Here is a 17315-nt window from a genome sequence, read left to right as displayed (position 1 = left end):
GACTTTTCTGGTTTGTCCACCCCAGTGCAACACCTGGCACCTCCACATCAGGTTTAAAATGGTGGACTGAGACTTCCACCTGACTACTTGGGTAGAAGCTATAAATCCCATGATACTGTTTCAAAGAGCAGAGGGTTTGCCTCACAATATCCTGATCAATGATTATCTTAATCAACATCACAGCAACAGCTGATCAAATCATTACCACACTGCTTTTGTGGGAGCTTGCTGTGTGTTAAGGGTTGGCTGCACTCTCTACCTTACAGCATTGACTGTACGTCGAAACTGTTTAACAGGCCACACAGTGTTATGAAATGTCTAGTGGTTGTGAGAGGTGCTACATTAATGCAAATAAAAGTCTTTGTATTTCTCTTTAGCAATTGGTAGGGGAGACACTGTGAAAGAAGAGGAAGTGGGAGCAAAATAGAAATATTACGAAAGTGCGAAATTTTAGAGTTCATTGTGTTTTGTCCAAAAACTTAAATCTATAGTTTTAGTTTTATGAGAATAAAGTTACTCCTAATTGTTAGTGCAACAGTCAGAGCTTGTGTGCTGGTTGGAATGTCTCCAGGGAGGACTATATGCCAGGAGAGAGGAATGCAACCAAAGCAAGAATTAAAATATATCTTTCTGAGAATGATTCAATGGTATTTTGAAACCAAAGTATTGTTAGTGAGTTAAAAGATTTGAGTATTTGCAAACCCAGTGTTTGAATAGCTCACTGTGAAACAGTAATGAATAAATCTGATCTATTAAATAATATTTGTGATGGTTGTGGTGTTCAGCTGCCACTTTTGGCTAACTAAACAGTTATAATGCAACGTCTGAATAGTGACAGGATTCTCTGCATTTTTAAAGCTGAGAGAGAGAGCCGAATGCAGAATGATCCAACTCAATGCAAAATAAAGAGTGGCATTGAATCAGGGAAGGAATGTTTGGTACTTACAACCAGCCCACGAACGCCAGGAGGTCCTGGGGCTCCCAAATCTCCCTGTAAGCAAAGATCAGAAGATTACTGGCTCTTTCCTAAACAAATAAAACAGTTTGAAAGTGATTAGATCTCTAAAGGCAAGGCTCGAAAGGGGATGACCTAGCTTCCTCTGTGCCCTGTGTAATCTGCAGCACCCTTATTGAGGGAAGGCGTGCAAACAAATGAAGTTCAGACAACGTTCACTCAGTCTCCAAAACAGAGACCTGCTTGTTATCCTGCTTGGTGTGGCCTACAGAGCTTTGCAAACCTTACGCCCTTTGATCCGCAGTGGGGCGATAGGAACCCCACAGTAAAAGAGAGAACTGTAACCAGTGGCCACCGATTTTATTTTGTTGGGAGGGGCAAACTGGAAATGAACCAGGTTGAAAATCCTGAGTAAAATACCGAACCTGTGTCTCATTGATGTTTCTGTTAGTGGAATCGCTGCGAGGTTTAATCCTGTAAATAAAGGTCTGAATGACATCGAGTTCAGTCCAAACACAGACTGAATCACACGCTTTGTATGTCACAGAGTCATTGAGGTCCGCAGCTTAAAAAAGGTTCTTCAGCCCGTTCAGTGTGTGCCAGTCAGAAATGAAAGCACCTACCTATTCTAACCTAGCACTTGGTCCATAACCTTGCATGTCTTGGCATCGCAAGTGTACATCTAAATACTTTGCCAATGTGATGAGGATTTCTGCCTCTCCCACCCTGACAGGCAGCTAGTTCCAGGCTCTCACTACTCCCTGGGGGTCCTGGCATCCCCTCTAAACCTTCTGCCCCTTACTTTAAGTCTATGTGTACAATTACAACATTTAAAAGGCATCTGAATGGATACATGAATAGGAGGGTTTAGAGGGATATGGGCCAAATGTTGGCAAATTGAACTAAATTAATTTAGAATATCAGGTCAGCATGGATGAGTTGGACCAAAGGGTTTGTTTCCGTGCTGTACAGCTTGATAACTCTGCGTGTGTAAAAACACAGACTGAATCACAGCCCTTTTGTAATACATAAATGCAAAATAAAAATGCAATTACTTTGCTGTGCAATCAAAACTCTGCAAAGAATTATCATCTCAATAAAACATCTTGCTGCTCCATTATACTAATACTGGTGAAGCTGTAACTGTGGCACTGTGGCACAATCAAATACTTCATCAACACTGCTTAATTATGTATGAACTCACAATGTGTGGCGAGATGTAATGATGCATTTGGAGCTCCAAGTACACCACACACAGAGGAAAACATCAGCGGGCTACATTTAACAAATTCCTAACTCGCAAATGTTTCCACAAGGATGATCATCGTCCAATCTAAAGACAGCCTGTGATTGGATTTTATTGGCGCAAATTTAGTTGGCTTCCTATATCTTAATAAATTTACAAACTTCCCTTGCTTACAATTGTTTCCATCCTGCTTACTACTTCAGCGGCTGAGAGAAAGTGAGGACTGCAGATGCTGGGGAGTCAGAGTTGAAAAGTGTGATGGTGGAAAAGCACAGCAGGTCAGGCAGCATCCAAGGAGCAGAAAGTTGACGTTTCAGGCATAGGAAGGGTTTAGAGGGATATGGACCAAATGTTGGCAAATTCAACTAGATTAATTTAGAATATCAGGTCAGCATGGATGAGTTGGACCAAAGGGTTTGCTTCTGTGCTGTACAGCTTGATGACTCTGCGTGTGTAAAAACACAGACTTAGCCCAATTAACGTGGGTCCTCTGCATTACCAGGGTAAAGGTTTAACCACAAAGCCTCCATCACTGCATAACAAGAGAACTGGAGCAGCAATTCACTAATTATTCTGTCACCGGTTGTGGGTATTGCTGGCTGGGTCAAGCATTTATTGCCCATCCAAAAAGAGGGTGGTGGTGAGCTGCCTTCTTGAACTGCTGCAGTTAATATGCAGTTGACCCACAATGCCCTTCGGGAGGGAATTCCAGGATTTTGACCCAGCGACATGGAAGGAGTGGCGATATATTTCCAGCATGATGAGTGGCTTGGAGGGGGAGATGAAAGGGGTGGTGTTGCCATGTATCTGCTGCTATTAGTCATGACTGTGGTTTGGAAGGTGCTGTATAATAATCTTTGGTGAATTAATGCAGTGCATCTTGTAGATAGTACACACTTGCTAGTGAGCATCAGTGGTGCAGGGAGTGGAATTTTGTGAATGTGGTACCAATCAAGCGGGCTGCTTTGTCCTGGATGGTGATAAGCTTCTTGAGTGTTGTTGGTGCTGCACCCATCCAGGCAAGTGGGGAATATTCCATCACACACCTGACTTGGTGCCTTGTAGATGGTGGACAGGCTTTGGGGAGTCAGGAGGTGAGTTACTTTCTGCAAGACTCCTAGCCACTGTATTTATATGGAGAGTTCAATTGAGTTTCTGCTCAATGGTAACCCCCAGGATGTTGACTGAAAGTTTGTCTGATAAAAGAAGGGTTTAATATGTGAAGGCAATTCCAGGAATACAGTGACAGCTGGCTTTACAATCTCTCCCTGATTACGGTTTTATGAAAAGCCAGAGCATTGGTGGAGAAGGGAAGGACAGAGTGAAGGCAGGATGCTGTTGCAGATATGATGTGGGGTCCCTTTGATCCCTTTCACCTTAAGAATATATCTGACCCCTTTCTGAAAATACTCAGTGTTTTGGCCTCAGACACTTTCTGTGGCAGAGAATTCCATAGGCTCCCCATTCTCTGGGCGAAGAAACTTCTCCTCATTTCTGTCCTAAATGGCCCACCTTGTATCCTTAAACTGTGACCCCAGTCAATGGGAACATCCTTCCTGTGTTTACCCTATGTGGTCCTGTTAGAGTTTGAAAGGTTTCTATGAGATTCCTCCCTCATTCTTCTAACCGATTCAGTCTCTCTTCATGTGCCAGTCCTGCCTTCCCAGGATTCAGTCTGGGAAACTATTATTGCCCCCACACCACTGCCCCCGCCTTTGCAGGGTCAACAGGGCTGTTCCTGGCATTGTCTTTTCCAGTGCTTGGGTTGATGCCAGGTGATCTGTCCAGTTTCATTTCTTTGAGACTTTGTAGCAATTGGTACAACTGAGTGGCTTGCTAGGCCATTTCAAAGGGTGATTGCGAATCAACACATTGCTGTGGGTCTGGATTCATATGTAAGCCAGACCAGGTGAGGGGGGCAGATTTTCTTCCCTGAAGGACATTAGTGAATCAGACAGGTTTCGAAGATGCATGTGTCCCTTTTGGGATAGCAACCTGGCAAGGTGTAAGACGCAGGCATCTCTGAACTCTGAAGTGGAGTGTTGAAGTGGTGTGAGAGTTGTTCAAAAAGCAGGCATTATGCTGTTCTGAAGCTGATGGTTGGTGATTGTTGACTTTTGTGGATGAAGGTCAGAGAAGGATGGTGTCCGTTATGCATGCGGTGAAGAAACAGTGAGATGACAGCTGGGATAAGCAGTTGGAGAGCCATAGCTAGCAGGGACCTGGTCTGTGTTACACATTTAGTTTCTTGGGGTTGGAGTGCAGAATCGGAAGTAGCTCCCAAGTAAGGCAGGCTTGGTTAGTAATAAGATGCAAATACATGGAAACATGGTCAGTCGTTACTCAATAGTGAGATTCTGCCGTCACTGCTTAAAGATTAAGGAGAAAATTGGAAACCTTTTTCACAACACTGAGATCCTGATTTTTTTGCCATTGTTGCTGTGTTCTCCCACAATTCTTGCCACCCCATACCAAGAAGGGGAAAATTCTACCCTTTATGAGTGTTAAAATTAATGATAGGGAGATTAATTTACACAGATTTGCATTGTTTATCCATCACTTTTGATTGGTTCTCTATCTCGTTAATATTTATATAATTCTGGCTGAGAGTTCAACTTGGAGCAGGACTTGGATTGGACTGGGTTCAAGAGAAACCCAAGGAGATGCTGGCGTCCAAAATCTTTAAAAGTGAAAACATTTTGATATTAAACTTTTCAAAGAGCTCTTTATTGAGTTACTGCCTCGTTACTTCTACTTCCTATAAATCAAGAGGAGCCAAGTCTCACTTCTCAAGGTTATGCTGTTAGTTTGAACAGGATGAATTTGGGGATGATGCTCTCATTTTCATGTCATCATTCTCAGTTTCCTCTGGCAATTACTCTTTGTTTTTCGATCCATTTCAATCTCTGCATCTAAAGAATTCGAGGGAACATTGTTGGAGCTTTATCCTTAATCAGTTTCTGATATGTCACATGGACATTGGAGACAGTAGGGACTGTGGATGCTGGAAGTCAGAGTCAATAGATGTGACCTTGTCACATGGATGTCTCTCCATTTTGGTACTTACTCTTTTTTACTCAATCATGGGATGAGGGCATTGCCAGCCAGGCCAGCATTTATTGGCCATCTCTAGTTGCCCAGAGGGCAGCTAAGTGTCAACCACACTGCTGTGAGTCTGGAGTCACATGTAGGGCAGACCAAGTAAGGATGGCAGATTTCCTTCCACAAAGGAGATGAGTGAGCCAGATGGGCTTTTCCTGACAATTGATTTATGGTCGTCATTGCATTCTAATTGAATTACAATTCCACTGTGGTGGGATTTGAACCCATGTCCCTAAAATGTTACCTGGGTCTGTGGATTAACAGTCTAGCAATGACGACCCTCAGCCATCATCTCTCCTGGAGGATTGTGGCTTTTATATTTCTCTATTGGCTCTGTCAACGCCCTCAATGGGATTAACCACAGGTAAGCTTTAGCTCTGTCATCAATTTCATTTAATTTATTTTTTGTCACCATGCATTTTATTACAAAATATGGTGAAAATTGTTGCATAGTGTCACCACTCTTCGGTGCCATCTTGAAACGCAAAAAAAAAGCATAGAATATATAGGCAGAAAAATAAATAAATAAAGTAAAAGTGTTCAATGTTACAGTCCTTCTTGTTAAGTGTTTCATCATGGACCATGGGCCAGAAGGCTGGGAATGAGTCCCCACTTCAGTGCCATCTTGCCTCCACTGATGCCCTTGCCACTGAGTCCTCACCAGTGCAGATGCCACCGGGTACTGCACCAGCCCAAACTCCACTCCACTGCCACCATGGGTCCATTTTGGGCCCACCTCGCTACTAATACCTCAGGCTCTACTGACCCAAAATTCGTCTTGGCCACCCTTTCCCATGATTCTGTGCTGGATGCAGATGCTGCCAGGAATTCATAGGGGGAGCAAGGAGGAGGTTGACGACCATGGGACAGATTATAGAATCCCCTACGGCCTGGAAACAGGCCATTTGGTCCAACAGGTCCACACTGACCCTGCAAAGCGCATCCCATCCACTCACTAACCCTGCGTTTCCCATGGCAATACCCACCTAACCTACACATTATAGGCAATATAGCATGGTCAATCCACCTAACCTGCACATTTTTGGACTCTGGGAGGAATCCTACACAGGCACAGGGAGCACATGCATACTCCACACAGACAGAGGACTGAACCAAATTTGAATCCCTGGCACCATGAAGCAGAAATGCTAACCACTGAGCCACCATGCAGCCCCTGCATTACATGAAGATTCTACGACCAGAGATAGTGGCCTGTTTGTGAAGGTTTGATCTCAATCAGGACAGTCTCTAGAGTGCAAAACCTGAGTCTCACTTCACTGAAGCCTCCAAGGCTCTGCAGGGGGTTGTAAGACACTTTGGTTCACCCTTGTACCACTTCCCTTTCATTGTTCCACATTGTCCTTCCATATAGCTCCATGTTCCTGTTGCTCCATGGAAATGCGCAATTACGCCAAGGGATAGTTGCCTGAAAACTGAATACCTCCATTGCTGGAAGAGCAATGGTATCACCATCTGGGGCTGATATGGGTGACGGTTTGACTGGTTCACACCAAGATCGGGAAAATCAGCCTCATGGGCCCATAAGTGAATCATGGATCTGATTTCCATGAGGTAATTCGAGAATGGAAATGTGGGCATAGACAAGCAGATTGTGGCTTTTACAGTACCCTCCTCCACACAGCAGAAACTGTGGCCTGCAGATTTCTCTGTTTAATTAGCAGGTTTGTAATTAAAACAAAGATCACACAGTTTGAATGTTAATAAGTTCTTGTTTGTTCAGCAGAAGGAAGGTTTTACCACCGTCTGCAGTTGCTGTCTCGCTGACTGTACAGTAGGTGGATTTCAAAACTCCATACTGTTCTGACACAGCAGTGAACCTCTCTGTTAATTAAACCCGAACATCCAGAAAAGCTCGCCTCGCCCTATAATCTGTTAAAATATGAGTGACAGAGAACTCCAAAAGTTCACTATTTAAAGAAAAGAACATCAATTTATTTTTTAACTCTAAAATTGAACATTAGCCACAACTATTCACAACTCTAAGCCCCCCTTTCTCTTAACTGCTTACTACCGGCCTCCAACTTTATAACAATATGCTGTTCCAATAATACACCTATTAAAATTACATCAACTTAATTTCAAAACCACGCAGCCACTGTCTTCTTCTGTGTCTTCCTTCTTCCGGCTGAGGATCACCCTGTGTCATTTTTCTTTTTGCTGCGAGTATGTTTCACATGAAACGATATCTTTGATACTGAGTGTTTCCTTCTTTCCTGGAGAGTAACTCTCCAGTTTCTCTCTCGCACTCTCTCTCTACAGCAGTTGCTCTCTGACCAATTTTCAAAATGTCTGCATTTTATACTCCCCCCCCCCCCCCCCCAACATTGGATCATCTCATTGGTTCAATGTTGGCAAAACAATAAATTCAAACTCAATTTGGTTTTAGTATCCTGGGGCAGAAATTAAAAATTGTTCACATTTGAATTGTTGTCAAAACAGCAACCAAAACTCAGGTATCCATTTTAGAGCCAATGATACATATTTTCAATTTTTCAGTATACTCTGGGACTGCCACCTAGTCACATACAAGCTCTCAGTTCAGAACAGCATTCTCTCTCTCTTAAAGGAATAGTACATCCCTTCAACCTTGTAACAATACAGTTATAGCACATTATTCTGGGGACGTCCTCTTTAAGGTTGGAAGTGAAAGACATAATTATTTGGTAAAAGCTGCTAGTGGTTTGGCCCTTCCAGTTCACTCTCAAACAACATATATAAATGGTTATCAAACTGTTAGTGCCAAAATAATTTTACAACTGTTAAGGCCACACAAGACCATAAAGTGGTTAGTACTGCTGCGTCACAGTGCAAGGGACCCAGGTTCAATTTCAGCCTCGGGCAACTGGCTGTGTGGAGTTTGCACATTCTCCCCGTGTCTGCGTGGGTTTGCTCGAGTTTCCTCTCACAGTCCAAAGATGTGCAGGTTGATGGGTTGACTATGCAAAGTTACCCATAATGTCCAGGGATTTGCAGGGTGGGTGGATTAGCCATGGGAAATACAGGGGTAGAGGCATGGGTCTGGGTGGGATGTTCTTAGGAGGAGTGGTATGGACTTGATGGGCTGAATGGCCTGCTTCTATACTGATTCTATGGTCGAGGACACAGACATTTAGGAATAAGGGTGCACCAATTTCGTGAAGGCATACCAGCAACAATCACTAAGTTTCCAATGTGAAGTCTGGCATTTATCTGACAATTGGCAGCAGACCTTTTGACTGTCAAGCCTATGATGGTGCAACAACAACAAAAACTTACAGTTGTATAGCCGCATTCCCCAATTAAGCAGTTGATGTGTGCTCCATCTAAGTTTAGCACTGAGCCACGTAAGCAGATATTCCGTCAGTGAGTTAAGATCTTGATGAAAGAGGTGGATTTAAGGAATGTCTTATCGAAGGAGGAGATGGTGGGGAGGGGTGGGGAGGGAGAATCAGAGAGCTTAGTAGCCCAGGCAGCCTCTGACATCGAAACCAATGGTGGGAGTGATCAATATGAAGGAGGGCGGGTTGTAGGTTAGCAGCAGGTTACTGAAAGGCCACTGTCAACGTCCGGGCTTCCCAACCACTTCCCTCATTTGAGGTGAAATAACTCCACGGAGGCCGGTATCCCATCACCAACCCACCTGTTATTTAGACATAGAGCATCCTAGATGCTGATCCGGCTCACTCAGAGCCAGCTTTCAGAGTGAGCAGAACCATTGACACTCCTGTTTATAACTGCCAGCCAGGGCTCCCTCACTGGGAAACCAGCTTAAGCAGTCCAAATCAGGGAACTCATATTCTATTAGACCCATTCGGCTGACCTTGTTGCATGAGGGTATGGTGACCCTCAAGTTAAACTAGTATCAGCCGTCTCTCATAATGAAACCAAAAGAGAAAATGGTGGAAAATCTCCGCAGGTCTGGCAGCATCTGTAAGGAGAGAAAAGAGCTGACGTATTGAGCCTAACTGACCCTTTGTCAAAGCTAAAAAAGGGGCCAATATAAGTACCTCCCTATTTCTCCCCTTTCTTTTAGCTTTGACAAAGGGTCAGTTAGACTCGAAAGGTCAGCTCTTTTCTCTCCTTATAGATGCTGCCAGACCTGCTGAAATTTTCCAGCATTTTCTCTTTTGGTTTCAGATTCCAGCATCCGCAGTAATTTGCTTTTATCTCTCATAATGAGTCAGCAGCCTGCAATACTCTGGAACTTTGGTGCTTTTATCTTCAAAGAGACTTGCAGGGCTAAGACTGCAGTACCTAAAGGGTAATCACATTGTCACACCAAAAACAAGGTTCACTGTGATATCCCTGTTTACCAGGAACTGAAGAGAGATTTCGCTTTTCCAGCCTGATCAGAAACAAACATGCAGTTACCTCAATCTGGAGAACATTACAGTAAGTACGCAGTTCAGTGACTGTCACTAAACCACCGCTGGCTAAATTCTCTACAGAGTTCAAAGTGTTCTTTGATGAAAATTACAAAACGGTGACTAACAAAATCCATGCAAATAATTTCAACATGGATCTTAAGCTGCCATCCAATCAGTTCTGACTTGGTGAATAAATAGTGACGCCAGCTAGAAGCTATAAAGAATGAAGTTGTCTTCAAGCTGTAGACTAGATTAATTAAATAATTCCCCTACATGATGTTTATTTCACCACCGTTGTTTAGCTGAAGGTGTTGTCTAGCACTGAAAGAGGCACAGGGGAAGTGCTGAGTAACAGAAAAGAAAATTAAATAATGTTTCAAACAGAAACAGCAGAACATGAACAAGGGATTCCTTTTGCAACATGACGTCTGACAGAAAATGGCTGTCATGCTTGGGCCTGACCACAGTAATCAATAGTTAGTTCCTGTGCAACATGTTGCATTGTTCTCATCAAAGTCATAACTCCATGCCTCAAGTTTACAAATCGTGTCGGGGAGTGGTTAAAACAGAAGGGGGTTTAGCATCCAGCACCAATCCAAGGATCCCCAATAAACAAAGGTAGCAGGGGAAAAAGCAACTACTTTGATGATTCAACTGTTACATTTATTGGAATCATAGAATCCCTACAGTGTGGAAGCAGGCCATTCGGCCCATCAAGTTTCATTGACCCACTCACATCCAGTTTGCTACCCTATCTTTGCAACTCAGTATTTCCCATGGCTAACCCACCTAGCCTGCACACTATGGTCAATTTAGCATGGCCATTTCACCCTAACTGGCAGGAAATCAGCACCAAGAGGAAGCCCACGGTGCAAACTCCACACAGGCAATTGCCTGAGGGTGGAATCGAACCCGAGTCCCTGGTGCTGTGAGGCAATAGTGCTAACCACTGAGCTACTGTGCTACCCATGCTCCTTTGTGAGGGTTAAAAGCTAGGGGAGGCACCTCGGGATTGCACAGGGAGGCGTGTGACTATCCCTCACCAAATGTTCAATTCGAATGGTCTGAAAATCCCTTCATTTTATTTTTCCCAAGCTCTTAGCTTTATCCTCAGAGATGTCCAATTGCCACACCCAGTGATGTTTTACAAGCTTGACGACCAAATGGTGGTGTGCTGATGATGGTACTGGACTGATAACCCAGAGGTACAGGCTAACGTACTAAGGATATAGTTCAAATCCCACCAGGGCAGCTGGTGAAATGTTAACAATAAATTTAGATTTTTAAAAGTTCATTCACGGGATGTGGGTATTGCTGGCTAGGCAACATTTATTGCCCATCCCTAATTGCCCAGAAGGCAGTGAAGGGTCAACCACATTGCGCTATGTCTAGAGTCACATGTAGACCAGATCAGGTAAGAGTGGCAGTTTCCTTCCCTAAAGGGCATTAATGAACCAGATGGGTTTTTCTGACAATTGGCAATTGTCTAATGATGGGCATCATTAGACTCCTAATTCCAGATATTATGCTAGTCTCAATAATGGAGACCATGACCATTAAAAAAAACCCATCTAGTTTTCTGAAGCTCTTTATGGAAGGGAGTCGTCAAACTATTATGGACCAAGAGACCCTTTGGCCCATCTGCCATTCTCTTGTGGCATGGCATACATGTGACTCCATACATAATAACATGGCTGACTCTAAACTGCCCTCTGAAATGGCTGAGCAAGCCCCTCTGTTCAAGGGGCAATGAGGGATGGGCAACAAATGTTGGCCTTGCTAGTAACAGATCCCATCAGAGGAAAGATGAGCATAGGTGAGGCGTAATTTTAGTAAATGACATTCCCAGGGAAAAATGGTATTGTGAGTTTGGTGCACTCTGAAGTGTTTCATTCATTGATGTAACTAGAAAGACAAGGGTGTGGATGGTGACACTCATAGTTCTGACATGCTGCAACCAGCAGTCCTGGTTCTAGTCCAGCAGCAATATAAACATGCCTTCAGTGTGGTCATTATGGTTGAAAAGAATCCCATTTCAGTTCAGGAATCTCGCTGACTGCAGGTGTCTGACCATTTTTACGTCATCTCTTTACAGTTCAACCCAAATTCCAAATAACTTCATCAAACTGCAAACCCACTTGTTTCTGACAGTGCATGTGTCTGTATACATCTATTCTGGCCATTTACCACACCGTCACGTTAGAGGGAGATTAAAATCAATGATTTAACATAAATCATAGCTAACACTTCAAGACAAGAATGACTTCTCTTCAGAATGCTGTCAGGTAGAGTCATATTTGACTCGAAATATTAATCCTCTTTCTCTCTCTCTACAGATGCTGCCAGACCTGTTGAGTTTCTCCAGCACTTCCTGCTTTAATAACCTGTAACATTATCTCTTTCTCTGTCCAGAGATGCTGCCAAACCTGCTGAGTTTCTCCAGCACTTTCTGCTTTAATAACCTGAAACATTATTTCTTTCTCTGTCCAGAGATGCTGCTTGACATGCTGAGTTTCTCCAGAATTCGTTGTCTGTTTCAGATTTCCAGCATCTGCAGTGTTTTGCATTCATATATATCATAATTAACACTGCACAAATTAAGCTTTTAGTGATGGCTTACTTACCAAGTGAGAACTGTGGGAAATCTCACTTATAATAATCTTATACATAATACACATTTATTATATGCATCATAATTAATATAGCGCTTAACTCCACTTCTTGACCTTTTAAGTTCAGCAGAACATTCAGAAAATCACTTGTGCTTGGACTAATCCCACAAACAATGTTGCAAAAACAGAATGGCCATTTGATTAGCTCATTGCTCCATCACTCACCAAATCACAGAATTGTTAAATTCAGCAGGAGGCTATTCAGCCCATCAGGCCTGCACTAGTTCATCAACACAAAGACACCATTACATCACAAACCATCCCGTCTGCGAGCATTACAAGGGGAGGTGTAAACTTGTATATGTCATCTATTCTCATACCCAATAAAGACTTGACAGCTATACAGTCATAGAGTCAAACAGCTCAGAAACAGAGCCTTTGGCCCAACTCATCCATGCTGACCAGATTTCCTAAACTGAACTAGTGCCATTTGCCTGCGTTTGGTCCATAACTCTCTAAACCTTTCCTACCCATGTACCTGTCCAAATGACTTTTGAATGTTGTAACTGTACCCACCTCTACCACTTCCTCGGTGACCATTCTAGCATCAATCCATCTGCTTTTTAAGAGGGAAAGCTTAAAGGAGAAATGTGAAGCAGGTTTTTTACACAGAGGGTGGTAGGTGCCTGGAACATGCTGCCAATGGACGAGGTAGAAGCCAATACAATAGCAATGTTTAACAGGCATTTAGACACATGAACAGGCAGGGATAAGAGGGATATGGATCATGTGGACATTTAGAGTACTGTGAGCAATGTTGGGCCTGATACCTCAGGAAGGATGTACTCACTCTGCAGCGAGTGAGAAAGGACACAAAGGGAAAGCATAGAATTAAAGAAAACAAATAACTTCAGAAATAAAGCATCAAATTTACAAGGTTTCAAGCTTTGCTGGGAAAAGCAGGAAGACCAGCTCTATGCAAAAACAAGTTCAGGTTGCTGCAAAACTTAAAATTAGTTGTTAAGGAGAAACAGAAATCACAGTGGAAAGGAATATATTGACAAATCACTTCAAACTTAAAGTACGTACGAGAAAAGACAATAGAGGTTTGGACAAAGAGTTTACTGACCACGTAAGAGAGGTGGAAAATGATAAGGAATGGGTCTAAGACATGAAAGACAGTCAGTAATCTGGTTTAGATAAGGATATGAGGTGATGGGCACATGACCAAACTTTAGGAGTGATTTGGAGTTGTCGGTGTTGGACTGGGGTGTACAAAGTTAAAAATCACACAACACCAGGTTATAGTCCAACAGGTTTAATTGGAAGCACTAGCTTTCAGAGTGACGCTCCTTCATCAGGTGGTTGTGGAGGACACAATTGTAAGACACAGAATTTAGAGCAAATGTTTACAGTGTGATGTAACTGAAATTATACATTGAAAAATACCTTGATTGTTGAGTCTTTCGTCTGTTCGAATACCATGATATTTCACTTCTTTCAGACGTAAATCACAAAACTGTTTTTAAAAGTCACATTCTCAGGTTACCTGTAACAATGGGTGTTAACCAGATAATATGGTGAAGGTGTTAGCCCCCTGTATTCTCTGTCTGTTCCATAATGTTTAGACTGATTCTAATCTAAAAAGTGAGTGAACAGAGTCTTACATGAATTCATGCAGTTTTTAAGCAAAGTACAAGAAACTCTGCAAGCACAAATTCACCCTACAAACCCCCCATATACATTTGTGGTGCTGGAAGAGCACAGCAGTTCAGGCAGCATCCAAGGAGCAGCAAAACTGACGTTTCGGGATGTTTTTTCCACTCCCGACGTCCCCAACAGTACTCTTCCATCGACGCTCTCATTCGTTTGGCCAAACTGGTCCTCACCCTTAACAATTTCTCCTTTGAATCCTCCCACTTCCTCCAGACCAAAGGGGTAGCCATGGGCACAAGTATGGGCCCCAGCTATGCCTGTCTCTTTGTCGATCTTCCGTAAATACACCGGCACCACTCCCCACCTCTTCCTCCGCTACATTGATGACTGCATTGGCGCCACCTCATGCTCCTGCAAAGAGGTTGAGCAATTCATCAACTTCACCAACACATTCCACCCTGACCTTAAATTTACCTGGACCATCTCTGACACCTGCCTCCCCTTCCTGGACTTCTCCATCTCCATTAATGACGACCGACTTGACACTGACATTTTTTACAAACACACTGACTCCCACAGCTACCTGGATTACACCTCTTCCCACCCTGCCTCTTGCAAAAATGCCATCCCGTATTCCCAATTCCTCTGCCTCCGCCATATCTGCTCCCAGGAGGACCAGTTCCACCACAGAACACACCAGATGGCCTCCTTCTTTAGAGACCGCAATTTCCCTTCCCACGTGGTTAAAGATGCCCTCCAATGCACCTCGTCCACATCCCGCACCTCCGCCCTCAGACCCCAACCCTTCAACCGTAACAAGTACAGTATGTCCCTGGTGCTCACCTTCCACCCTACCAACCTTCGCGTAAACCAAATCATCCGCTGACATTTCCGCCACCTCCAAAAAGACCCCACCACCAGGGATATATTTCCCTCCCCATCCCTTTCCGCCTTCCACAAAGACCGTTCCCTCCATGACTACCTGGTCAAGTCCATGCCCCCCTACAACCCACCCTCCCTTGCCACCGCAGGAACTGCAAAACCTGCGCCCACACTTTCTCCCTCACCTCCATCCAAGGCCCTAAAGGAGCCTTCCACATTCATCAAAGTTTTACCTGCACATCCACTAATATCATTTATTGCATCCGTCGCTCCCGATGCAGTCTCCTCTACATTGGGGAGACTGGACGCCTCCTAGCAGAGCGCTTTAGGGAACATCTCCGGGACACCCGCACCAATCAACCACACTGCCCTGTGGCCCAACATTTCAACTCCCCCTCCCACTCTGCCGAGGACATGGAGGCCCTGGGCCTCCTTCACCACCGCTCCCCCACCACCAGACGCCTGGAGGAATAACGCCTTATCTTCCGCCTCGGAACACTTCAACACCAGGGCATCAATGTGGACTTCAACAGTTTCCACATTTCCCTTTCCCCCACCTCACCCTAGTTCCAAACTTCCAGCTCAGCACTGTCCCCATGACTCGTCCTACCTGCCTACTTTCTTTCCCAACTATCCACTCCACCCTCCTCCCTGACCTATCACCTTCATCCCCTCCCCCACTCACCTATTGTACTCCATGCTACTTTCTCCCCACCCCCACCCTCCTCTAGCTTATCTCTCCACGCTTCAGGCTCTCTGCCTTTATTCCTGATGAAGGGCTTTTGCCCGAAACGTCGATTTTGCTGCTCCTCGGATGCTGCCTGAACTGCTGTGCTCTTCCAGCACCACTAATCCAGAATCTGGTTTCCAGCATCTGCAGTCATTGGTTTTACCTTCAACATATTATCTGGCTAACACCCATTGTTACAGGTAACCTGAGAATGTGACTTTTAAAAACAGTTTTGTAATTTACATATTAAAGAAGTCAAACTAACATGGTATTCAAACAGATGAAAGACTCAACAAACAATCAAGGTATTTTTCAATGTATAATTTCAGTTACATCACACTGTAAACTTTTGCTATAAATTCTGTGTCTTACAATTGTGTCCTCCACAACCACCCGATGAAGGAGCAGTGCTCTGAAAGCTAGTGCTTCCAATTAAACCTGTTGGACTATAACCTGGTGTTGTGTGATTTTTAACTTTAGGAGATCCCAGTAATTAATGTTGTCACCCGAGTCAGTACAAATGGTCATAAGGATAGGTTTTTGTTATCGCTACGCTAGATCACAAAAATCAGTAATGTGATTAAGCGATCACAGTCAGGAAAAGACTAACTTAAGTTTATCAAAGACACAGCTGGAGTGTGGTGAGGACATCATGTTCATCTGCAGATGTTTGACTGACATGATGATTGGGTAAAAACTGTATAAATACTGAGTGCCACTTTGGAGTAGTCCAACGGAGAACTAGGTTGGTAAGTTCTGGTACCACTACTCTGCTGAGGTTTTAGAACCTGTACTTAGACTGGGGCTTGGTGCCTTGTTACTATGTAACTGTGATTCTGTATTAAATAGTGAATGATTAAATACATGTACTAAACCTTTAATGGACTGCTTGTAAGAATTTTATTCCAGACAATTGAAGGGAAAGAACTGAGGGAAGGTTGAGTAGACTCCTGTGAGTCCTCCCTTACCTACGGAAGCTCTCGGGGAGTCTTCAACAGAGGAAGTTCAGGAGAATGATCCTAGAAATGAAAAGCTTACTATAAAAGGAACATTTGAGGACTCTGGGACGGTATGCAATGAAATTTAGAAGGATGAGGGGGGATCTGATTGAAATTACAGAATACTGAATGGCCTGGACATAGTGGACATTGGGAAGATGTTTCCATTGGCAGGAGAGACGAAGACCAGAAGGCACAGTGTTCGAGTAAAGGGATGGTGCTTTAGAATGGAGATGAGGATAAACTTCTTCAGCCAAAGAGTGGTGAATCTATTGATTCCATTGCCACAGAAGGCTGTGGAGGCCAGGTCATTGAGTATATTTAAGACAGAGATAGATAGGTTCTTGATTTCCAAGGGGATCAACGGTCATGGGGAGAAAGTTGGAGAATGGGGTTGATAAAACCATCAGCCACGATTGAATGGTGGAGCAGACTCATTGTCTCATAGTTTCCAGGGATGTGCAGGGATGAGCCAAGGGAAATGCAGGGCTGGGTGGGATGCTCCTCGGACAGTCAGTGTGGACTCAATGGGCTGAATGGCCTAATTTCTGTTCCTATGTCTTATGTTTTTATGTGCAGGCAGATGGGATTAGTTTAGTATGGCATCGTGGCTTTCACAGACATAGTGGGTTGAAGGGTCAGTTCCCGTACTGTACTGTTGTTCTATGTTCAAAGTAGTTAATGGTCATGTCAAAGAAGCAAACAAAGAGCTGTCATGCACCAAATCCAGGATTATCCCAATTGTAACAAACTGTAACCTCTGGTCC

General features: G+C 43.8%; 1 protein-coding gene across 5 annotated transcripts in view; it reads right to left on the bottom strand.

Moving 5' to 3' along the window:
- col27a1b (collagen, type XXVII, alpha 1b) overlaps nucleotides 1–17315 on the bottom strand; it is a 653616-nt gene that overhangs the window by 300164 nt on the left and 336137 nt on the right. For 4 of the 5 annotated variants that reach the window (XR_011956099.1, XM_072565909.1, XM_072565908.1 and 1 more), the window contains exon 14: nucleotides 947–991. The exons of the other annotated variant lie outside the window; for it this stretch is intronic. Coding sequence is in view for 3 of the 4 variants with exons in the window: in XM_072565909.1 (XP_072422010.1) it covers nucleotides 947–991 (45 nt within the window). In the remaining variant the exon portion in view is untranslated. The remainder of the gene's footprint in view (nucleotides 1–946; nucleotides 992–17315) is intronic. 5 annotated transcript variants of the gene reach the window in all.

The sequence above is a fragment of the Chiloscyllium punctatum genome, chromosome 49, assembly GCF_047496795.1.
Source record: "Chiloscyllium punctatum isolate Juve2018m chromosome 49, sChiPun1.3, whole genome shotgun sequence".
Classification (NCBI taxonomy): domain Eukaryota; kingdom Metazoa; phylum Chordata; class Chondrichthyes; order Orectolobiformes; family Hemiscylliidae; genus Chiloscyllium; species Chiloscyllium punctatum.
Note: the sequence above shows the minus strand (reverse complement) of the source record. Positions and strands in the feature narration are given on the sequence as shown.